This window comes from Purpureocillium takamizusanense, chromosome 3 (genome assembly GCF_022605165.1).
Source record: "Purpureocillium takamizusanense chromosome 3, complete sequence".
In the NCBI taxonomy this organism is placed as follows: Eukaryota; Fungi; Ascomycota; class Sordariomycetes; order Hypocreales; family Ophiocordycipitaceae; genus Purpureocillium; species Purpureocillium takamizusanense.
The window spans coordinates 3,121,606-3,144,044 of record NC_063070.1 but is presented as its reverse complement, the minus strand read 5'-3'; the positions used below and the strand labels follow the sequence as shown (position 1 = coordinate 3,144,044).

General features: G+C 64.2%; 5 protein-coding genes across 5 annotated transcripts; 2 read left to right on the top strand and 3 right to left on the bottom strand.

The window, feature by feature from the left end:
• Positions 1–980: 980 nt before the first annotated feature.
• JDV02_004554 (uncharacterized protein) lies at positions 981–3,202 on the top strand (the record flags this gene model as incomplete). The annotated part of the gene is made up of 3 exons (XM_047985781.1): positions 981–1,770; positions 1,853–2,314; positions 2,408–3,202. The coding sequence occupies exons 1-3, from the start codon at positions 1,516–1,518 to the stop codon at positions 3,200–3,202; spliced, it is 1,512 nt and encodes a 503-aa protein (XP_047841758.1). The 5' UTR covers positions 981–1,515.
• Positions 3,203–3,612: 410 nt separating this feature from the next.
• Positions 3,613–5,763, bottom strand: ERG27 (3-beta-hydroxysteroid 3-dehydrogenase). The gene is made up of 3 exons (XM_047985780.1): positions 5,432–5,763; positions 4,674–5,223; positions 3,613–4,595 (listed from the first exon to the last, which is right to left on the bottom strand). Exons 1-3 carry the CDS (start codon positions 5,521–5,523, stop codon positions 3,765–3,767), a joined length of 1,473 nt encoding a protein of 490 aa, XP_047841757.1. The 5' UTR covers positions 5,524–5,763; the 3' UTR covers positions 3,613–3,764.
• Positions 5,764–5,938: 175 nt separating this feature from the next.
• JDV02_004552 (uncharacterized protein) lies at positions 5,939–10,541 on the bottom strand. The gene is made up of 4 exons (XM_047985779.1): positions 10,305–10,541; positions 9,486–10,204; positions 7,168–9,430; positions 5,939–7,110 (listed from the first exon to the last, which is right to left on the bottom strand). Exons 2-4 carry the CDS (start codon positions 10,149–10,151, stop codon positions 6,155–6,157), a joined length of 3,885 nt encoding a protein of 1,294 aa, XP_047841756.1. The 5' UTR covers positions 10,152–10,204; positions 10,305–10,541; the 3' UTR covers positions 5,939–6,154.
• A 3,210-nt stretch (positions 10,542–13,751) lies between these two features.
• Positions 13,752–18,501, top strand: STE20 (Non-specific serine/threonine protein kinase). The gene is made up of 5 exons (XM_047985778.1): positions 13,752–15,952; positions 16,013–16,250; positions 16,308–17,363; positions 17,417–17,751; positions 17,815–18,501. Exons 1-5 carry the CDS (start codon positions 14,996–14,998, stop codon positions 17,911–17,913), a joined length of 2,685 nt encoding a protein of 894 aa, XP_047841755.1. The 5' UTR covers positions 13,752–14,995; the 3' UTR covers positions 17,914–18,501.
• Positions 18,502–19,932: 1,431 nt separating this feature from the next.
• JDV02_004550 (Sorbose reductase) lies at positions 19,933–22,333 on the bottom strand. Its single transcript, XM_047985777.1, has one exon. The coding sequence runs from the start codon at positions 21,257–21,259 to the stop codon at positions 20,174–20,176; it is 1,086 nt and encodes a 361-aa protein (XP_047841754.1). The 5' UTR covers positions 21,260–22,333; the 3' UTR covers positions 19,933–20,173.
• Between the last annotated feature and the right edge of the window lie 106 nt (positions 22,334–22,439).

Below are 22,439 nucleotides of genomic sequence, written 5' to 3'. Positions count from 1 at the left end.
ACGAGCGAAGGAGGCTGCTGCCACATGCTTTTCTTGGCTGCAGACGCACACGTTGCAAGCAAGTAAGCAGCTGCTGCTGCAGCAGCAGCCGAGGCTTAGCGCTGGTGGTGGTGGTGGTGGTACAGAGGGGTTGTATTCGTCGATTGATGGCTAGGTTGCAAATCACCCGCATCAACTGACAGACAGCCCGAGACGAGGTCGCCTTGAATGTGGGTGCATGGTTCGGCTGTGGGGGCCTGCCTGCCTGCCCAGGATGCCATGCCAGGGCAGCCCGCTGAGAGGCGCCTCGCAAGGCCCTTAACCCGCCCTTACGAGCGCCCGCCAGCGGCGTCTGCGAGACCCTGGAACCCCGCATCGTCGGGCGCCCAGGGGAGAGGACAGGGCCTGAGGTGGTAATGCACGGGATCCACCACTGATCCATCCACCATCCATCCATCCGTCCACCATGGATCCTTCCATCTCTGGCGGGCCCGCTAGGCTAGATGGCTGGCCGCCCAACTTCCCTCCTTGTGCTTTTGCTCCAGCGCTGGTCGACGGGTCGGCGACGGGGGCCTAGATCCACGCCAACCATCATGCAAATCCATCCATCCATCGATCCTCCATCCGCCCCCCCTTTTCCCCATCGCTTGCGGCCGACAGCTGCCGCCATGCATTGGGCCGGCCATTTGAAGCGGCGTCTGCCCTCGCCCCCCCATCCATCGCCGACGACGATACCACACGCGAGCAGGGTACGTGCGGCCGTCGTGCGTGTTCATCGCGCCCTCGATCCAACACCGCCGCCGCCGTCGTCGTCGTCGTCGTCTTCGTCGTCTTGTTCGATCCGCCCCTCCTCCTCCTCCTCCTCTTCCTCCCTCGCAGCGGCCGGCCGCACGCACAGAATAGGACGGACCAACAACAAACACAGCGCTCGCTCGCTTTCCCATCTCGATCAACGTCGGCGTCGACCTCGTCATCTCCACATCCGCCGCGCTGGCTGGCTGGCTGGCTGGCTGGCTGGCTCGACCCTCGCGCGCAGCTGGGCCTGGGCCGACGGCGACGACAAACTACCACTAGTCTGGGCGGCGTTGCAATTTCCAGCACCAGCGATCAATCCCCAACGCCAAACGGCTCGCTCCCCCCCCCGCAGACGCACGGCTGGTGGTGCAGCAGCAGCAACAGCAGCAGCAGCTACGGACTGCTTCCCCCACTACTAACAAACGATAGCACGGACTTCTTCAACAAGGACGCGCAGAAGCTAGTACTAGTAGTAGTAAACCTCCCCGCAGCGTCCTGCAGGAGACTGCGTCTGCAGCAAGACCCCGGCCCTCGCCAAGGACGGGAACCGACAAGTCTTTTCGTCCTTTTGACGTCCCTTTGGCCCCCTCCCTGCCCGGCGCCTCCCGCGACGCCACTCACTTGACCTCTGTTCTCGTCGCGCCTGGTGGTGAGGGTGGCCCAGCGCAGTCCAGTCCTTTTCTCTCCACATCACAGCACTCGCTCCTCGTCCTCGTCCTCGTCGTCAGCGAGCGTGCCGCCATGGCGCTGGGAAGTTTCATCAAGGACGCGAGCGCCGACGGCGGCCGGAGCAGCGCCGACCCCATAGGCGGCGGCCGCTTCTGGAGCGGCAAGAAGAAGCTCGGATCAAACGACTTCACGATGCGCGAGCGCCCCATCGGCGAGGAGCGCGACGGCAGCGTCGCCAACGGCTCCTCGACCGAGTACCGCACCTACAAGCGGCGCTGGTTTGGCCTCGTTCAGCTGACCCTCATGAACATTGTCGTCTCCTGGGACGTGAGTGCTCGCCGCTTTCCTTGCTTTTATATATCGACCGGCAGACACGACACACGGAGATGCTGACCGAGCTATAATGTAGTGGCTCACCTTCGCCCCCGTCGCCGACAACGCGGCCACCTACTATGGCGTTTCCAAGTCCACCATCAACTGGATCAGCACCGCCTTCTTCCTCTCCTTCGTCGCCATCTTCCCCCTGACCATTGCCGTGCTGCACCGCGGGCCCAAGCTGGCTTTTATGGTGGCCGCCGTGCTCATCCTCATCGGCAACTGGGTGCGCTATGCCGGCTCCACGAGCGCCTCCGGCGGCCACATCGCCCACGTCATGGCCGGCGAGATCCTCATCGGCTTCGCCCAGCCCTTTATCCTCGCCGCCCCGACCCGCTACTCGGACCTGTGGTTCACCAACCGCGGCCGCGTCGCCGCCACCGCCGTCACCAGCCTCGCCAACCCCCTGGGCGGCGCCCTGGGCCAGCTCATCAACCCGCTCTGGGTCAAGGACCCGGCTGACATTTCCAAAATGGTCCTCTACGTGTCCATTATTGTGCGTATCTTGTCTCTCTCTCTCCGTTCTCTCTGCGCTCCTCCTCCTCCTATAATGTGGGGTCCGGCCGCTGACAACAAGCCAAATAAATAGTCGACCGTGTGCAGCGTCCCGGCCTTCTTCGTCCCCGCCGCGCCGCCCACGCCCGTCGGCCCGTCGGCCGAGACGCCCAAGCTCCGCCTCCGCGAGTCGCTCGGCGTCGTGACGCGGTCGCCCGAGCTCTGGCTCGTGCTCGTCCCTTTCTTCATCTACGTCGGCTTCTTCAACTCCATCTCGTCGCTCCTCAACCAGATGATGGTGCCCTACGGCTTCTCCGACGACGAGGCCGGCATCGGCGGCGCTGTCCTCATCCTCGTCGGCCTCGTCGCCGCCGCCGTCTCCTCGCCCATCCTCGACCGCACAAAGGCCTTCCTCCTCGCCCTCAAGCTCTTCATCCCCGTCATCGGCCTCTGCTACCTCGTCTTCGTCTGGATGCCCGAGACGCGCAACATCGCCGGTCCCTACGTCGTCCTCGCCGCCCTCGGCGCCGCCTCCTTCGCCCTCGTCCCCGTCGCCCTCGAGTTCCTCATCGAGCTCAGCCACCCCCTCAGCCCAGAGGTCACCTCCACCACCGCCTGGGCCGGCGGCCAGCTCTTTGGCGCCATCTTTGTCATCGTCAGCGACGCCCTCACCGACGGCGACGACGCCCACCCGCCCCGCAACATGAAGCGCGCCCTCATCTTCCAGGCCGTCATCGCCCTCGTCGTCTGCCCACTGCCCATCTTGCTCGGCCTCTTTGGCCGCAGCGACAAGGTCGTCCTGCGCCGCATCCGCTCCGACGAGCAGGGCAGGGAGGGCCACATCGTCGCCGCCTCATCGACGACGGCTCAGGAATCACGCATAGCGTGAGAGGGAGGGACATGTATGTACGGCGTCTCTTTGTTTTTGGGTTCTGTGTGCGCGCGCGCCTGTGTGCGCCCGCCAACCTGTGCGAGTCGAGTTGAATAAATAAATAGGTAGTCTGGCGGCTATTTCCCAGCCACGTAGGCGGCTAGTACACACCGTCCGATCCCGTGCAGCCCGTTGCTGTCTCGCAGTCCCTCCATCCGACCCCCGACCTCTGTGATGGATGTCTTTTTGTCTGTCTGCGCGGCCGGTTGCATCCCCCCTCCCTCTCTCACTCTCCGCTGTATTAGGTGTCGAGTATCTGTAGGTAGTCTCTGTGTGTCTGTCTATCCTCCGCTGTTTAAGGTGTGTACGTGTAGGTAGCGTTGTGTGTCTATCCTTCACTTCCTCATACGTGTGTGTGTGTGTGTGTGTGTGTGTGTGTGTGTGTGTGTGGAGTGTCTTCGCATGTCCATCCGCCGCGGCATACAAAGACCTTCTACATCAGTCATCGCAAGCAAGCCCTCCCCAGCATCACCACCACCGCCCCCCTGTGTAAGCTCGCACGATCGGGTCAGTCAGCAAGTCAGTCGTCGCCGATAATGTCCTCCCAGCGGGCGCGCAGGTCCTCCATCTCGCGCCAGCAGCGGGCACCCAGCTCCTCAAAGCGCTCAATGTCCTCGCGCACGGCGTCGAGGGTGCCGTGCTTGCGCCCGCGCGCCTTGTGCAGGACGCCTGGCGCGGTGTCGTGGCGGGGGTCCTCGACGCGGCCCTCCCAGCCCCAACCCTCGACCTCGGTGAGCTTGACGGCGGCGCGGCCGTGGCGGTCGGCGCTGGCGCCCCACTTGACGCGGTCGGCGGCGCGAGCGTCGAGGGCGGGCTGGGGCTCGAGGGCAAGCCAGACGGCGGCCGTGGCGCCCCTGTAGCCGTCGACGGTGTGCCAGGGGGAGCCGAGCCAGCGGGAGATGACGAGTGCGAGCGTGTAGGCCCACATGAGGAACCACGGGACCGGGAAGAGGGTGCTGGCGACGATGCCCGGATGCGAGACGTAGACGCGCGGGCGGACGGGCCGCGCCGAGGCGACGGCGGCGTCGTCGGGCGTGAGCCACCGCTCCGACGAGGGGGTCGATCCCGGCAGCGACGATGTCAGGCTGAGCACGTCGGTGAGGCGCTTGGCCGACTCGTAGGCCTCGTCGCGCGTGAAGCACTGCAGGTCGTCCGGATCGAAGACGTCGCGGCACGCCTCGATGCTCGACGACCAGATGATGCGTCCGGGGGGCAGCAGCGGCCCCGCGTCCGTCGACAACGACGACGACGTCTCCGCGGGACGGCTGAGCAGAGGCAGCAGCTGGTGCACGAGCATGTAGTGGCCAAAGACGCACGCTGCAAACACTTCGCCGAGGAGGGGCTTGACGGGCTATAGTTGTCTTCTGTCAGAACGGGCGAGTGGAATAGACGGAAGGGGACGGAAGGGAGGAGCTTCGTGATGACGCACGTAACCGTACTCCTGCCGCTCGTTGAGGATGCACGTCGGCAGCGAGCCCTTGAACGTCGGCCACGTCACCGACTGCACGATGCCCTTTGTGAGGATGGACCACACGGCCCCGAGCCAGTCGACGCCGGACCAGCCTCCGAACGCGGCATTGCAGATGACGCTGTCGATGCGGGGGACACGCACGCCGCGCAGGTCCTCGCCGGCGCCGCCCTGCTCGATGGGGGCCTCGGCGCCGCGCGGGTTGCTCACCTCGCCGTGGACGAGGCGGGCGGCGAAGTCACGCACGCCGCGCAGGTCGCACAGGTCGAGCGTCAGGCCGAGGGCGTGGACGCGGGCGAGCGTGTCGCGCGGGTGGACGTAGTCGGGGCCCGCGCGGGCAGCCAGCGTCGAGGCCGCATCTCGGTTGGCGGCGTACGCGCGGATGTCGTGCACCGCCTGGAGGCACTTGGCCGGGGAGCGCGCCGTCGCGATGAGGATGAGGTGCGACGTCAGGGGCCGCTGGGCGAGGAACTCGTCGATGAGGCGGTGGGCGATGCCAAGGCCCACGCCGCTGAGAGTAACAGATCCCCCGGGGGGCTCACGTCAGCGGGTACTGCTGCTTGCTTGCTTGATGCTTGCTGCTGCTTGCTGCTGGTGCGAAGCGATCTCACCCCCCCTTCGATTGCCGCAGTGGTGTCGTCGACAGGGGTGGTAGGCCACTTGCAGGAAAGGGAACGGAGGGGGGTGAAGAGAGAGAGCAAAATGATTATCAAGCTTACCTGTTGGAGCCCGTGATGAGGACAAACAGCTGGTCGTGAGCAGGGACGGCGTCCCACGGGGCGGCCCCAGCCTGCGATACCGCGGCGACCATGTTTCCCTTCCTTTGGCTTCCCTTCTTTCTCTCTTCTGCTGCGCCTTCGCTGTGCTGCTGGCCGGTGGTCGACCGATAGGTGCCGACGACGCGGCAGGACGGAACGGGAACGGAACGGAAGGGAGTCGACAGCGGTGCCCGCCTCCTCTCGCAGCGTCAATGGCCCGAGTGGGTTGGTTGAGGCAGCTGGCGATGGACAGGCGAGCTGCTGGCTCTCTCTCTGGTCACTTAGGGGGGCGGGGCGTGGTGGTGACAAAAGAAAGTTCCCATGCCAGGCGACTTTTCGGTGGGGCGGCGAGCTCACACGGCTCGGCAGCAGCGACTGACATTGGATCGGATCGCGTGACGTCGTCCGTGCTCCTCCTACTGCTGCATTGTATAACTACTGCATGTACAGCATAGTTATATATACATACGTGCCATACATTTCGCGGTGCCTCGTTTGTACGCGCACAATCTCACATTATGAATTTGATAACATAGAGAGCCAACATCACGACACAGCGCGAGCATACGACTTCGTAGCCAGGCGTTCAATCTAATAGCTATCGCTTAATTATATCCGATGTGATGGGTGACCCAATATGCGGCGTGCACTCCCCTGCTGCTGCTGCTGCTGCTGCTGTTGTTGCTACTCCCTCTTGAGCGCCTCCCGCACCGCCGCCAGAATCAGGTCCTTGGCCTTTTCAACGCCGTCCTGGCTGCCCACAATCTCAATCGCCTCGTCCTTGGCCTGGTCCCGCGGCACCTGGATGCGGCACCCGCTCTGCTGCCGAATCGAGTTCACCTTGGACCCGTTGGGCCCGATGACGTGCCGGTACGTCTTGGGGTCCGGCAGCACCAGGTAGCCCGTCGCGTCGTTCTTCTGCGCCTGCTCCAGCGCCCGCTGGATCATCTCCTTGGCCTTGGCCACGCCCTCGGGAGGCCCGCGCAGCACCCACGGGATCTCGCCCTGCTCGTCCGACGCCGTCCGCACCACCTTCCACGAGTGAGCGTCCGCCGCCGCGTCGGCGTCGTCGGTGATGAGCGGCAGCGCCGCGTCCGCCGAGCGCGTCGACGAGCCCGTCTTGGCCGGCGCCTGCTGGCCCGCGTGGTCCACCGTCACCTGGTGGTTATTGCGCAGCTGCCGGAACAGCTGCCCGTTGTTGGACACGGCGTGGTGCACGCTGCGCGGCACCTGCAGCGCCTCGCCCTGCTGCTGCTTGACGATGCCCGCGATGTGCGCCTTGGCCTCGGCCACCTTCTCCGGCCGTCCCGTCACCTTGACGCCCGTCTTGCCCTCGCCCTGCCGCGGCACGTCGATGCTCACCGAGAACTGCGTCTCCATCTGCCGCTTGACGTCGCCGCCGCGCCCGATCAGCGACCGGTGGTTCTCCACCGGCACCTCCACCACCTCGGTGACCTGGTTCTCACGCTCCGCCACAATCTCCTCGATGCGCTTGATGATGTTGTGCACCACCTCGGTGCGGCCCTCCACCTTGATGGTGTTACCGTCCGCGTCCTGCTTGGGGAACTGGATCGTCCGCGCCAGGCTGCGGCGGTCGTCTGAGCCACCCGCGCCGACGACAATCTCCCGCAGACTGGAGCCTAGAAAGGGTTGTCAGCATGATAGTGTATGACGAAAAAGAGCGTGTCGTGGCTTACCGCCCGAGCCAATGAGGGCCTTGTGGTGCTTCTTGTCGACGTCAATTGTCTTGACAACGGTGTCGTCAAACACGGCGCGCTTCTCCTCGAGAATCTTGCGCGCCTGCGCGACCTGCGACGCGGTGCCCTTGATGACAATCTCCACAACGTCCGTGTCGCGGTCGGCGGGCACGTCGATGCGCGCGCCCGTCGCCTGGCGCAGCTCGTCGAGGGCGGCGCCGCCCTGGCCGATGAGCGAGCCGACCTGCTTCTGCTGCACGGGCACCGAAGCCGTAACCGAATGCTCCTCGAGGTACTTGTGGAGCGAGAAGATCTCGTCGCGGGCCTCGTCAGCGCCCTTCTTGGGTCCGCGGATGATGACCTCGTCGGGCGCCTGCTGGCGGCGGGGCTTGCCGGCCTCGCTGGTCGCGTCCGCGTTGGACTGGTCTTCGGCGGCGCTCTTGGCGGAGCGCGGGAAGAAGATGAGCACCTTGTAGCGGTTCTGCAGGCGGTTGATCTGGCCGCCCTGCGCGCCGATGAGCTCACGGTGGTACTTGGGGTCGATCTTGAGCACGTGCGTCGTCTCATCCGCCAACGTGCGGCCGAGCCCCTGGATGTGCGAGCGCGCCGCCTCGGCCTTGGCCTTGGGGCCCTTGAGCTCGACCTTGCCATCCTGGACCTGGATCTCCACGTCGAAGCGGTCTCGCAGCTCCTTGATGTTGCTGCCGCCCTTGCCGATCAGGTGGTTGGCGTACTTTTGGGGAAAGTCAAACGACAGCGTGAAGCCGCGCTCTTTCTCCTCCTCCTTGGCCTGCTCGACAAAGGCCCTGGCCTTGGCCGCCAGCGAGTCGACGGCCGATGCCGGCCCGCGCAGCGTGATGGTAGTGCCGACCTTGGTGACGCGGATGGGGATCTGGTCCGATGAGCGGCCCTCCTGCTCCTTCTTGATGAAGCGGCGAAGCTTCTCGTGAAACTTGGCCAGCACGTCCAGGGTCGTGCTGGTAAGCGCCTCCTGCTTGTTGAGCAGCTCGAGGATGTGCTTGCGCGCGTCGTCGATGCCACGCTGGAAGGCCTTGACCTCGGTGTCCGTCGGCTTGGTGCGCGGGACCTGGTACGGGCCGTCGGCAGGGTCCGGGCCCTCGAAGACGAGCAGCACGGGGGCGTCGGTTTCCGAGGCCTCGGGCACCACGACGTGCACGCCGTAGTCCTTCTTGACGCGGGGCGTCACGTCGTTGCGCAGGTGCTGGTGGAAGAAGGGGTCCACAGGGACGGCCTGCACGCGCGCGGGCGGGAGACCGTTGATGATGCCAGTAATCTCCGACTGCGCGCGAATGGCATTCTTGCCCTCGCGCGAGTACAGCTCCCACGGCAGGGCGCCGTCCTGGGAAAAGGGCGTGTTGATGTGCGTGCTGTAGAGCTTCTCGAGGCGATCAATCTCGCGGCGCTGGCGCAGGTAGCGTGTCACGTTGGCGGCGTGGGCGGCGGCGCCACTCGGGGCGGTGCGGTGGAACCTCGAGATGTCAATGTTGGACATTTGCATGCCCATAGCGAGGTCCATGGCGCGCTCCAGGCCGGTCTGCACGCGGTCGGCCGGGCCGATGATGGTGATCATGTCGTCGTCGTCCTCCGACGGCAGCAGGATGGCGCAGCCCGTCTCGGCGAAGAAGTCGTCGGCCGGCACGCCGCGGTCGCCCACGATGAACTGGTGGCGACCGCGCTGGATGGAGAGCTGCTCGGCCTCGAGCTCCTTCTGCAGCTGCGCGGCACGGCGCTCGATTTCGGCGCGCACCTTTTGCACGGCCGCCCGGTCTCCGGCGAGCTGGATGTGGTCGTCGTCGGCGCCGGCGGGGTGGAACACGGGCCGCTGGCCGGGCGCGGGGGCCACGGGCGCGGGGACGCGAGACAAGGGCTGGTGTGGGGGCACGCGGATCTGGACGCCGTTTTCGTCTTCGAGCGACTGAGCCATGGCGTTGGCAGGACCAGCAAGGAAGGGGTAAAAGGCCGGTGCGATGCCGCGAACCTTGGTCTGCACATTGGCGGAGCGCTCGCCAGCGATCTTGAGAATCTCGTTGCGTGCCGACGCCGCTGACAGGGCGTTGCCCTCGACAATGACGTCGATGGTGGCGTCGTCATCGTCGTCATCGTCGGCCGGGCGGCTGCCCTCCTCAGCTCGAGGGAGCTGGATCCGCGCACCCGTCTTCTCCTGCAAGGCCTTGATCATGGAACCGCCCTTGCCGATGATGTGGGCGCGTGCGCTGTGGGGGATAGGGACCTTGATCGAGGTCTGCTCTGGTCAGCCACTCCATAAGGGCGGATCGAACACGGACGTGGATACTCACCCGGAGCCCGATCTGCGAGACCAGGTCCTTGAGGGCCTGTTGGGCGACCTCGGGAGGGCCGGTGGCGTCGAAGCGGAGACGGCCGTTGGAGGCCGTGGACATGGTCACGTTGGCCCGCGACTTGCGGTTAATGTCCTTGAGGGTGTCGGCAATGGGACGCTTCAGCTGACCACGGGGCAAGATAAAGGCGGGATCGAGGGTGACCGTCTCGACATTGCGGCCGGGGATGAACATGGACGGGGCGGCGCTAGACTGCGAGGGCGTCGCGGGGCCAGCAGACGTCGGGGTAGAAGAGCGAGAGGCGCCGTTCGAGGCGCCGGAGCCATTGGCCTTGCCGTTAGTGCCGCTCTTGGCACCCCAGACAGGAGCGACGTTGGCGCTCTTGCCCTTGGGCGCGCCGAGCTCCGGGAAGAGCTCGTGCGACTGGGTGTCGAGGGCGGACTTGGCCTGGGTCTCCTGCTGCTTGCCGGCGGCCTTTACGCCCATGGGGGCGGCCCAGGAGCCGGAGGCCTCGGCGGCGGGCTTCGGGGCGGGTCCCTCCTCGTCGGGGACGTCCTCGACGGTGACGGTGTGCGGCGCCTCGGCGTGCTTCTGGAGGAGCTTCTGTGCCGCGGATTCCTCGCCGCCGTTGGCGAGGTCAGCGGTGGACGTGAGGTTCGCAGCCATGATGACACGGTTCGGGGACGTAGATGGGAGCTTTGCACGGGCAATTGGTGATGCTGCCTGGACGTTAGCAAGTGTTGTCGGGTGCATTGACGGTTGCCCGGGGATCTTTGGTCTTCCTCCCTCTTCCCGCCAAGCATTCGGCGGTGGACTTACAGGACGAGTTGGGTCAGGCGAGGAGAGAGTATTGAAGCTGAGGCACAATACAATACACAATCTTGGGGTTCTGTGGCGTCTAGAACATGATGCAGACGCTAACAGGCGATGGGATACCGGTGACCAGGAGGATGAACCAGAAGATGCGGCGGACCGAGGGCGGTGGTGCGAGGCGATGTCTGTTGGAACGGACAGAGTTGAGGGTGAGGTGGAAGTTTGTCCAGCTTCCCCACGGTAGGTCGTAGAAGTGTTGGCCTGGCACAGACAGGGGCGGGGCCCGACGGGCGGCTCGGCTCCCCACCAAGAGTGGTGCCAGTGGGCCAATTGGCTTGGGAGTCACGAGACATGGCATGTGACCGGACCATGGCCACTCGCTGCTGCGTACTGACTCCCCGCTACTACGACTACTTCGCGCCTACTTGGGTCGGTGCAAGTCGACGACGAGTTGATGACGGCGACTACGAGTATTTGGCCGCATTGCAGTGAGCAATTGGGCCCTCTGCAGGGTTGGCATGACACTTCTGTATACTCTGCTACGCTCTCGTCCTTGTCCCGTAGCGCGACGCATGCATCACACAAAGAGCGCCAACCTCGTGGTTGACTCTCCCAGGTAGTGCCTGGCCTCGACGAACAAGAGTCAAGGGCGCGCTCGAGAAGCTTGTGTTGCACATTTTTGCCATTGGGGCCACGGCCATTGGCCCCAGGCACCGCTCGACGCATCAATGCTCGCCCTCGGCGTCTACCAAGGCATCACTCAATCACCACAATCCATTGGCCGTGGCTCGACGAGGCGCCCGTCGGCAGAAGCCATCGGCGAGGCACAACACGCTGCGCTGCGACTGGCATCCGCCTTGGCCCTGACAGCCATCGGTGGCCGCCATGCAGCCGGTCAGCATGCCGCCTCCGTCCTCTGTCGTCTGTCAGTCTTGACGACTCGCACGCGACGCCCGGGCGTGGTCCCGGGTGTCATTGTGCGGGCGTGCGGTCGCACGAGCTCGCTTCCCCGCGAGAGGATGCATCGGCGAGCGGACGGGAGGGCGGGAGGACGGACGGGCGGGAAAGGCACAGATGCAATCAATCAATCTAACTTTGAAGTAGTAGTAGTTCGCACAAAGCAGGTGGTAGCGTACCCGACGCGCTGCGCGCCACGGCGGTCCAGGCACTGGGCATCGCGACCCAAGCTCGAGCCTGGTCATCACCCCATCGAGCCACCGAGTCTGCCGGCAGCCAGGAGGTGGGGGCTACTACGTTTCAAACGCCTGCACGCAGGGTCCCAGGGCAAGACACGATGCGATGCGCCTGTCGCAGACCCGTCCCGACAGCGGCGGCTGGCCCGACGACGTCTGTAGCAGCATGCGTGAGATGAGGACGGACCGTGTGGAGCGCAGGCCCTGGTGGCTTGAAACAGAGGAGGCTCCGGGGAGCCGGGACGTGACGACGCGGTGTTTTCTTGATTAATTACAACGCAGGCCCGCGCCAGCGCCAACGGGCAGAGTTTTTGCCGACGGCATGAGACGGGGAGGAGCCTGATGATGAGTGAGCAGCCGCCCAGCCCAGGGGATCGATCGATGGCACGTCTGTGATCTGATGCTCTTGTCCATCTGTGCCTGACATGCGTGTGTCGCGGCGGATTGCTTCCCCCTCCGACGACGGCAGCGTCCATGAACAGTCTGCCTGCCAGTCAGTCGAGACCGTCGTCGGCGCGGCGTTCGGCAGGACAAATCACCGATGGAGGCGGCGCAAGCGAATGCCGTGGAACAGCCTCGAGGGTTGGGAGAAGCCCCTTTGTGGCTTTTTCCTCCCACGTTGTTGGTGGGCACTGTGGCATTTAGGTTGAACGTGTCCCATCCAGTTGCGGGCGCCTAAACCAGAGCGAATGGAAGGCAAAGAGGGAGAGGAGGGAGGGGGGTGGGCGTGCCCCGCAGGCCAGGCGACGTTGCGACAGCCTTTTTGGACACGGCGAGAATGAGACAAGTCGTGAAATTGGGGGGCATGCAGGCGGGAGGATGAATGAGGCGGGAAAAACGGGCCACGCGCTGTCCCACGGCCCACTGCCGGCGGTTGACATTGAGAGTGAGTGTGGGCACCCGACAAATTGTCATGCTGGGAAGGTACTCGGTGCAGTACCTGCCCGTGCGTGCTTGCCTGGGCTGGCATTGATTGTTCTTCCCGCGGGGAGCGGCGCTCCAGGAGCCAGCAGACGGTCAGTGATGAGCGCGCCACGAGGGACCAACGGGGAACCGGCTGCGTGGGCAAGAAATTTCGTCGGCTGGTCAGTGGTGAGCGCAGTTTGTTATCTCTCTACCTCTTGTCCCGTGTCGTCCCGTCGTCGTTGTCATCGTCGTTGTCGTCGTCGTCTTCTGCAAGCCCAAATCCGTCGTCGCGGTGGACCTGGCGCCGGCGCCGTCCAACCACGGGGGGCCACGGTTCTGGCTCCAGGGGTCGCCGGTGACGCTGGACTTTTTGCTGTGCTGTACTTCGTACTTTGCTGTGCTGTGCGGTGCGGCGACGTGGTGCCCGTGTGTCGTGCCGTCCGTCCATCCGTCCGTCTTGTTTGCTCGCTCGTCGTCGGCAGGGCAGCGCGACAGAACAGACACAATACGAGTCTTGGCCATACCTTCCATCATTATTAATAGCAGCACCGACCAGGAGGATAGCGAGGCTCGCTATACCCGCCCGCCCGCCAGTCCCGCCCTCCGCCTGCCCGTTGATCCAACGTCGCCCGTCTTCGCTTTGCTTCGCGCGGACCTCAAAAAGCACATCCGCGCCGGCCGTTTCACCCATACGCGGCTGGGCCAGCAATCACTGCCACTGACAGGCTCTGCCCTGCCTGGCCTGCTGACCAGCGACGCGGTAAGGTAAGCTACCGAGGCCCCCAAGGCCCCTTCTGATGGATGCCGTGAATTGCTCGTAAGTTTCGAGCCGCTAGAGGACCCCTGGAGGCTGTGGTCCCGCGCAATTCATCCAGGAGCCCGCACTGTGTCGTACCCCGCGGGTGGGCCGCCCCGTCTACTTGTCAGGCGTGGGCGTCGCGCACCCCTGCGAGGGAACAAGACAAACCCTGCCCTGCCGCCTGGCGGTTGGCGGCTGGTAGAGGTGGGCTCATCAGCAGTGAGATGATGCTGCCACAGGTCAGTGGCCCTGCGGGTCGGCGGACAGTGCGCAAACACACTGTAGCCCTCCGCACCGCAGTTTGATCCGGGGGGGCGCTGGTCTGGGATTGGTGCTCGCTGTCGCAGGCTTCCATTCCATTGCCAGGTACCTCTACTGGTGAGACGGGCCGGCTTGCTTGCGTATGTGCGTGTGTTGTCTGGTCCAGCCCAGCAGGCGGGAATCAACGTGGTGCCAATCTGGCGCATTAGGACCTTGCCTAGCATACCTGCCTACGGGCGTATGTACTTCGTACGGAGAACATGGCAGACTCGATCCCCAAATGCGCTCTGGCCGGGATCTCTCAGTAGTGCCGTCCGTACGTACGTAGCAAGCTCTTGAGCATTGACGCGAGCGCACCGCGCCAGCCATCCGTCCATCCATTCATTCATTCACTGCTTACCATCCGTGCCCGTTTCTCTCCGTCACGCCTCTCCGTCTCCCGCATCACCAGACGCGCTTGCTCAACCGCCGGACGCCAGATCGCCCGAACCCATTACCTGACGAAGCACCCGTCTCACGTAGCACGGCCCTCGCAGCTTGGCCTGTCTGTCTCTCAACGCACACGCCCCCCCGGACGCCCTGTCTCGAGCCGGCGGCAGCACCTCTTTCGACCGGCATCGTGCAGGCGAAGAGCGCGGCGCGGCGCGGCGCCCATGCGCAGACTGAGTGCCCCCGCGGCGACGCTGACCTGAATCGTGGGCGACGACGAAGAAGACCCACGACTAACAGCTACGATAACGAAGACGACGGCCACGGTGCGAGAAGCTACTACCCATCGCTGCCCGCCGGCTGACAGACGTGACGACGGTCGCCGAGACGTTGCCAGCTGCGACGAACTCAATCGGGAGCGACCCAACCGCGCTTGCAACGAACGCTTGCACCGCCTGGGACGCACCGCGACGCAACGCACCCCCAACGCACCGCATCGCACGCCGCCTTGCCTGCCCTCTCTCTCACCCGTCGGGCGGCCGCTGCAGGCTTGCAGCTTTTACCGAACAAGGCGCGGTACCTTGCCTGAGGTACCTTGCCTGCCCTACCTACCTCACCGTGCCTTTCATCCCGACTGCACGCACTCCAACACACCTCAGAGCCCTGGAGGTCTGGCGCCACCAGTGACGGCCCTCCCCTCCACCGCACCACCCGCTGGCGTCCCGCCGCCAGCTGCGCGCGCCCCAAAAAAAAAAATAGAGAGCCCGGGCCCTGAATCAACCCGCTGCAGCGCAGCGCTCCGCAACTGGACGCAGGAGCCATAGAGGCAGGCAGAACTTGAGGTGCCCGCCCGCCCCTCCTCCTCCTCCGCCCACTCGCACGCACGCACGCTCGCCCGCCCACCTCCATCGCCCTCTGGCCCCCTCCCCAAAGAGCGCCCACCCGCCCATCCAAACGCAGGCCCGCAAGGACCGCTTTTTTTCCTCTCCTCGCACACCCTTCGTCCCCTCTGGCCCCCCCGTCCGCCCAAGCAGCAGCAGCAGCAGCAACAGCCGCCGCCGCCGCTCGCTCCCCCTCTGAGACCTATTAGGCAAGGGTTGGTCACTATCATGGACAGCCAGAGCTCGTCTTTCAACGGCACCTCGCAACGTCGCAGGCTCGTCAAGAAACCTCCTCCCTCCTCCTCCACAACAGCCGCCGCCGCCGCCTCGCCATCCTCCTCCTTCCACCAGCACCACCACACGCACCACCACGCCTACGCCCGCTCCTCGTCCGGATTCGACACCCAGTCCATCGACAGCCAGCGCAGCTCCCAGAGCCTGCGGCGTGCCCCGAGCGCTCCGCCCGTGCGGTCCTCTGCTTCCAACACGTCCAACAACAGCTCCTCCTCTCCCCGACACCCACCTGCCGCGCAGTGGTCGTCGAACCCGTCCCCCGTCCTGCAGCAGGGAGACTTTTCTGGTACCGCCGCCGCCGCCGCAGCAGCAGCAGCAGCCTCCTCTTCATCGTCGACGACGTCGCCGCCGCCGCCGTTTGGCACCGCCTACACCATCGCCGCCGCCGCCGCCACGCCGCTGGCCCATCGCCCGAACCGCCTCTCCGATCCTCACCTCAGCCGCCTGAGCCAAACGGCGTCCGACGACTTCATCGGCGCGCCTTTCGACGGCGCCGCCATCCTGAGCCGCATCGAGGCCACCAAGATCTCGAGCCCCCGATCCTCATTCCAGCGACCCCCCCACGCTGCCCCGCCCACCCTCGTCAAGGCTGGCACCGACTCTCGCCTCGCGAGCCCCGCCCTGCGCTCCTCGGTGAGCTTCAGCAACATGGACCCCTCCATCGTGGAAAAGGTCCAGGGCGGCCGGGTCCCCGAGTCCCAGGTCACCAGCCCCAAGCGGTACTCGGACGAGGGCAAGGACGCCAAGCCCGGTGTCCTGCGCAAGAAGTCCGGCTTCTCCGCCATCGTCAACAGCCTCGTCGGTTCCCAGAAGAAGCCCGTCATTTCCGCACCCGAGAACCCCGTCCACGTCACCCACGTCGGCTACGACAGCGCCACGGGGCAATTCACGGTGCGTCATCCTGCTCGACGTTGTTCGATGCCATTGTGCTTACTGACCGCGTTTCCGCAGGGCTTGCCAAAGGAATGGCAACGGCTGATCAACGAGAGCGGCATCCCCGAAAAGGAACGGCGCGAGAACCCCCAGACCATGGTCGACATATTGCAGTTCTACAAGGAGACGCAAGAGCGGCCGCCCGAAGACCAGATACTCGAAAAGTTTCACCACGCAGGCACCTCGGATATGCGGGGATATGCCACGCCCCCTTCAAATCCGACCTCGCCCGCCATGTATCCCACAAACTATATGGGTACGACCCGCCGCTGGCCCAGCCTCTTCCTCGATGTGTTGCTAACCGCGCCTACAGGGAGCTTTGAGAACCCCCGGCCGCCGCCCCCCGTGCCGACGAGCAGAAATCAGGGCCTGGGCATCGCCGGCAAGGACATGATGCCCAATCGCCCGGCGCCGAAGCCGCCCGTGAGCATGAACAACCGGCCCCTACCCCCCAACGCGTACACGACCAAGGACTCGGGCATCGGCATGTCGCAGCCTGCCGACGACATGTCGCCCGGCGGCTTCGGCCAGGTCAAGGACGTGCCGATGCTCCCCGAGGAGCACCGATCGCGGTCCAACTCACGCGCCAACGGACAGTCGCCATACAGCCCGCCGACGCCCCAGATGACGCAAGCCGCTCAGGCGACGGCGTACCAGCAGCAGCTGATGCAACAGCAGCAGGAGCAGGCCCTGGCGCAGGCGCAGGCGGCCATGTCGGGTCACGTCGGCCGCGTGCCCAGCAAGCGCCAGCCCCCGCCCCAGGCCGTCCCGAGCCCTCATCACGCGCCCCAATACGCGCGGACGCCTGAGCACAACGGCCACCAGGGCTCACGCCGGCAGCCGAGCCCCGGCGGCGGCGTGCCCGGGGCTAGGCCGCGGCACCGACCCCGGCAGAGCAACGGCTTCGACGTGGTGGCCTCGCTCAAGCGCATCTGCAACGAGGGTGATCCGCGGGAGGTGTTCCGCGGCTTCACCAAGATCGGCCAAGGCGCGTCTGGCGGTGTCTTCACGGGCTACGAGCGCGGCACGAACCGCCTCGTCGCCATCAAGCAGATGAACCTGGAGCAGCAGCCCAAGAAGGACCTCATCATCAACGAGATCCTCGTCATGAAGGACAGCTCGCACCCCAACATTGTCAACTTCATCGACAGTTACCTGTGCGGCGGCGAGCTGTGGGTCGTCATGGAGTTCATGGAGGGCGGCAGCCTGACCGACGTGGTCACCTTCAACATCATGACCGAGGGCCAGATCGCGTCGGTATGCCGCGAGACGCTCAAGGGCCTACAGCACCTGCACTCCAAGGGTGTAATCCACCGTGACATCAAGTCGGACAACATTCTACTCTCCAACGAAGGCAGCATCAAGCTGAGTGAGTACCTCCCTACCCTGTCACCGTCGTGTACTGTACTGATGCAGGCGCAGCTGATTTCGGCTTCTGCGCCACCATCAACGAGGCCCAGAACAAGCGCACGACAATGGTGGGCACGCCCTACTGGATGGCGCCCGAGGTGGTGACGCGCAAGGAATACGGCCGCAAGGTGGACATTTGGTCGCTCGGCATCATGGCCATTGAGATGATTGAGGGCGAGCCGCCGTACCTGACCGAGTCGCCCTTGCGGGCGCTGTGGCTGATTGCCACCAACGGCACACCGCAGATCAAGAACGAGCAGGACCTGTCGCCCGTCTTCAAGGACTTTCTCTACTTTGCGCTCAAGGTGGATCCCGAGAAGCGGGCGAGCGCTCACGACCTGCTAAGGGTATGCCGTCCCCTTTGCCCCCTATCATTTGTCCGTGGCGTTTGTCTGACTGACGGTTTGCAGCACGAGTTCATGAAGCAATGCGTCGATCTGGGCCAGCTTGCGCCTCTCGTCCGAGCCGCGCGCGAACAGCGAGCCCAAGAAAAGGCCAGGAAGCAGTAGCGCTGATTCCTGCCCTGCCCTGCTCATCTCCGGCTTGTTGAGGCTGGCCGTTGTTGATTTGGTGCCATTCACGCATGCGTCCTACCCAAACCTTGTCTCCGAGCATTAGCGAGCCTCTGGACCCGAGTCCAGTTTATGAAGGTGGTCTGAAGAAGATACGACACGATATGCCCACATACGGGCCGGCCTGTATGGCGTCGGATGCGCCACTCTCGGCGGCCCTGGGAATGTTGCCGGCCTGGATATGCATGGGGCCGAGATGGTGACGGACGAGGCTCGGAGTGGCCAGGCAGTCCCGCCGTGCTCGATGCAGCCACATGTGAACAGCTAGTTCCCTTACTACATAGACGTGCATTCGCAACCCTTTTTTTTGTACTCTCTTCTTGCTTTTTGGGCCCAAGGAGCCGCCGGGGGCGTGGGACTCTGGCGGCCCCGACACACGGCACTGGATACCAAAGGCAGCGATGCCTGCCACTCTACCACCTATTCTCTTGTTCGCGGGCCTCGCTGCCCGGCTGACGAAATCGACTACGCAAGCGGCGGCGGTTTGCTTTGACGTTGGGGGAGAAAAGGGAATGGAAACGGGAGGGAGAGGGGAGGGGAGGGGAGGGGAGAACGAGGCGCTGAGCACGCCAGAGAACGTCTAGGATGGGATGTATCTAGGACAAAGGCCGGCGACGGCCCCGAACGAATGATTGATCTACAGGCTATGCGTGCGTGCGTGCGTGTGTGCTTCTGTGAGCGCCTTGGCCCGGGTGGTGCCCAACACTGGCAGGGCGCGCATGCGAGTAGTAAGTAGCCGTCTATCCTGGCGGTAGGTAGGTACCTAGGTAATCGTTCGGCACGGAGGAGGAGGAGGCGCGCACATCTCTGAGCTTTTGGAGCGCGGAGGCTTTATTACAGCCATCTTTCTCTCTCTCTTTTTGTCTCTGTCTCTCTCTGTTATCGAATGGGTCAAAGGAAGGGAAGGTAGGAGAGGGGCATATTTGGCGTATGTCTCCAGGCTTGATTTGTACGTTCGGGAAGGGGTGGGGGGAGGGGAGAGGGGAGGGGAGAGGTGAGGCAATACTACCTACCTGGTACCTACTTAGTGGTGAGGAAAGGACGTGGTGGTGACGACGTCGGCGCCTCATGTACTATCGCGGATAGGTACGTTCATATATACAGTACAGGTGCCTGCCTACCTACTCGTCCCCCGGTGCGGGCGTCAAGGCGAGAGGGAGCCAACGCGCAACGGCCACAGCAACCTACATATAATTATGATGATTAAACGTCCCCTCCTCCTCGTCGGCCTCGGACTATAATCACTACCCCATTCGTCCACCCGTCCGCTCTCGCTAAAATACTCTCTCTATCTCGCTCGCTCACACTCCCCAGCGAACGCACGCACGCACGCACACATGCGCACATATACCCTCCTTCGAAAACCCCCGGAGCTGCTAACAAGGCGGGAGGGGATCCAACTCCGCCAAAGGCCGCTTCTACGTCCTATCCAGTTCTGTACTAGTTAGTACCTGGACGGATACTACAAGTACAGCACGTAGGCGGCGGCAGCAGCAGCAGACGGGGTGGGGGGTCTCAAGGGGGCGCGACTCTCTCTCCCCCCGCGCCTGGCCACGATGGGTGATGACGGCCCGTTGCTTTCTCGCCACAACGGCTATTTGTCCCCCTCCCCCGGGCGGGCGGGCAGGCAATCACGAAGGAGGATGCGGCGAGACAAAAGGGTGATGGGGGTTAGTATCGGTGCTGGCGGATATAGCTTTCCTGGCTCTCTACTCTGCAAGTGACTGACTCCCCTCCTCTCTCGACCATCAATCACCCCAAACATCCCCACAACACACACGTCAGAGAGTCAGAAACGATGGCTCGGCTTCAGTGTCGTCCGAGTCTAGGCCACTGCCGTCGGGCCGCGTCCGTCGGGCCCACCTCTGCGGCCGGCAGAAGCGGCAGCCCAGGCGGACACAGCGCGACTACCGTTTGCTGCTTTACGTCACTTGTTCACCGGGTGCACAATCAGATAGCGCGGACATTATGCCTTTTATTTGTGCCTAGGCCGCCGTCCCGGTTCCCGCCACCTGGGAGGCATCTATGTCTATGCGGTCCTTGCGGTCGCTCTATCCCGCATCCTCAACCACCCGTTTTACTCAAAGCACATGAAGCGTCAAATGCAGCATCCCCATGCAAATCAAAGCCGGAACTCCTGGCGAAATGTAAAAAGCGACCCAAATGACAGGCGTCTCGACGGGCGCGCGCAAGAAAACTAGTAGCACGAGTAGCCGCCGTCAATCAGCACGTTGGCGCCCGTCATGAAGCTGGACGAGTCCGAGGCCAAGAAGACGCACAGGCCGTTGAGCTCGTCGACGGCGCCGAGGCGGTCCTGAGGTGTCAGGGACTTCCAGATCTTCTTCTGGGCCTCGAGGGCGGGGACGCGGTTCAGGGCCGTGTCCATGTAGCCGGGCGAGATGCAGTTGACCCGGATGCCGTACTTGGCCCACTCCGAGGCGATGGACTTGGCGAATTGGATGACGCCGGCCTTGGAGGCGTTGTAGCAGCTCTGCTCCTGCGGGTAGTTGACAATGGAGCCCGACATGGAGGCGACGAGCACCAGGCTGCCGGGCTTGCCCGCAGCCATCATGGCGCGGCCAACGGCCTGCGACATGAGGAAGGTGCCTGTGAGGTTGATGTCGATGAGACGGCGGAACATGGCCGGATCGTACGTCTCAGCCTTGATGTTGGAGTCGGCGATGCCCGCGGCGTTGACGAGCGCGTCGGGGGCGCCGTACATCTCAACAACCGAGTCGACGGCGGCGTTGATGGCGGCGCCGTCGCGCACGTCCACCTTGAAGAAGGACACGGGCAGGCCCGACTTGTCGTGCAGCTCGGCAGCCGCCTCGTCGCCCAGCTCCTGGTTGGCGTCGAAGATGATGATGGCCTTGGCACCGGCCTCGGCGCAGGCGCGCGCCATGTGGTTGCCGAGGCCGCGGGCGCCGCCCGTGACGATGATGGTCTTGCCGTAAACGGTCATGTTGCGCAGCGTCCAGGGCATGGCCTCGAACGTCTTGCGGGAGAGGGGCTGGATGGCGTCATGGTCGGGAGGAGGGACGGGCGAGTCATAGGGCACCTTGGCGGCGTCCTCGTGGACGTTGACCATGTGCTTCTCGCCGTGGCCGGCGCCGTAGACGGTGACAGGCACCTCCTTCTCGCGGACGACGCTCTTCTTGTTGGGGGTGTCGGAGACGCGGTTGGCGCGGGTGACTGAGAAGAAGCGAGGGGCGGCGGCGCGAGCAGAGACGCGGGGCGCCGCAGCGCGGGAGAGCCGCAGGGCGTTTCGCGCGGCAAACGACATTGTGTGATGTGTGTTTGTTGTGTGAAAGATGGGTGAGGCCCGAGGTCGTGTACGTAGGTGGGGGTGTGTAAATGGCAAGCCGTGAAAGACGAGGGCTGTCCGACACGGGCGAGGAGGGAGGAAGCGAGGGTAAGAGGGGGTATCTCTGAGCAGCAAGTCTATGAATGAACAATGACAAGATCCGAGGGCAGAGGGGCACCGGTCGAGGCGGTATATAAGGGTCCTGGGCGTTTGGTGTTGACGACACGGACCCGGGCGCAGGCCACAAAAAAGAGTGGGGAGTCTAGAACTCTGGAGATCACTGCGAGATGGTGGAGGTGAAGGCTCTGCACGGTGGAGAGCTAAATCTGGGTCGCGCTGGGGCCCTGGCTAGGGTAGCGTGGCGGGAAGTCCGGCGCGTGTGTCAGGGCTGTTGGGTGTGGTGTTGGCAGAGGCGAAGCTCTTTTTTTTTTCTTCCTTGTCGTCCTGGTGGTGGTGTTGATGGATGCGAGCTGGAGGGCTCGAGTGGGTTTGCCGCGGGATTGCCTGACAAATGGACTTGTGCTTGACGCGAGGTGCAGCTGAGGCGGTCGAGAGTGCGTATGGGTACAGTATGTATGTATGTATGTAATGTCGAGTCAACTGGCGAAGCCGAGACGAGAGTGACGATGATGGCGAGAGAAGAGGGAACGCGGGGCCGTCGGCGAAAAGTGCGGCGGGTTGCTTCCTTTTTGTTAGCAAACTGGGCCGGGCTTCAAGGCGTCGAGCACATCATCGTGGATATTCAGTCCGGATGCGCCTAAAACACGAGCGAGGGAGGGAGGGCGAGCGGCGGGGTGGTGAATCGCGGCGTGGGCGTGAGATGGGGACGGAGACGGGGGACGGGGGTGCCATGATGGTGGTGTGCTCGTTCGTGGGCGTGGGCATGGGCATGGTGGGCGTGAGCGTGGGGCGTGGTGGCCACGGGTGTGTGGGTGTGGGCGGCGACGAGCGGCTGCGGGAGCGGAGGAGGAAGAGGAGGGGAGGAGGAGGAGGAGGATGGCATGGGGAGAGAATTGGATGGCATGGCGCCGCGCAGTGCAGTCGAGTCGAGTCCAGCCGAGAAGCGAGAGAAAAAAAAAAGAGCGAGTCGGTACGTACCCGGATGACAAGGGGGAAAACGTGGCCTGGCGGTGTGGCGAAAACGGCAAGTCAGATCTGA

What these genes read in the sequence shown, in the direction of transcription:
- JDV02_004552 (XM_047985779.1), bottom strand. Translation starts at nt 10,151, where the DNA reads ATGGCTGCGAACCTCACGTCCACCGCTGACCTCGCCAACGGCGGCGAG. An exon ending in TCTCGCAGATCGGGCTCCGG is followed by an intron (nt 9,431 to 9,485) that starts GTGAGTATCCAC and finishes TGACCAGAGCAG; the next exon opens with ACCTCGATCAAGGTCCCTAT. An exon ending in GGCCCTCATTGGCTCGGGCG is followed by an intron (nt 7,111 to 7,167) that starts GTAAGCCACGAC and finishes AACCCTTTCTAG; the next exon opens with GCTCCAGTCTGCGGGAGATT.
- ERG27 (XM_047985780.1), bottom strand. Translation starts at nt 5,523, where the DNA reads ATGGTCGCCGCGGTATCGCAGGCTGGGGCCGCCCCGTGGGACGCCGTC. An exon ending in CTCATCACGGGCTCCAACAG is followed by an intron (nt 5,224 to 5,431) that starts GTAAGCTTGATA and finishes TGTTACTCTCAG; the next exon opens with CGGCGTGGGCCTTGGCATCG. An exon ending in AGCGGCAGGAGTACGGTTAC is followed by an intron (nt 4,596 to 4,673) that starts GTGCGTCATCAC and finishes AGACAACTATAG; the next exon opens with CCCGTCAAGCCCCTCCTCGG.
- STE20 (XM_047985778.1), top strand. Translation starts at nt 14,996, where the DNA reads ATGGACAGCCAGAGCTCGTCTTTCAACGGCACCTCGCAACGTCGCAGG. An exon ending in GTATCCCACAAACTATATGG is followed by an intron (nt 16,251 to 16,307) that starts GTACGACCCGCC and finishes CCGCGCCTACAG; the next exon opens with GGAGCTTTGAGAACCCCCGG. An exon ending in GCGCTCACGACCTGCTAAGG is followed by an intron (nt 17,752 to 17,814) that starts GTATGCCGTCCC and finishes GACGGTTTGCAG; the next exon opens with CACGAGTTCATGAAGCAATG.
- JDV02_004550 (XM_047985777.1), bottom strand. Translation starts at nt 21,259, where the DNA reads ATGTCGTTTGCCGCGCGAAACGCCCTGCGGCTCTCCCGCGCTGCGGCG.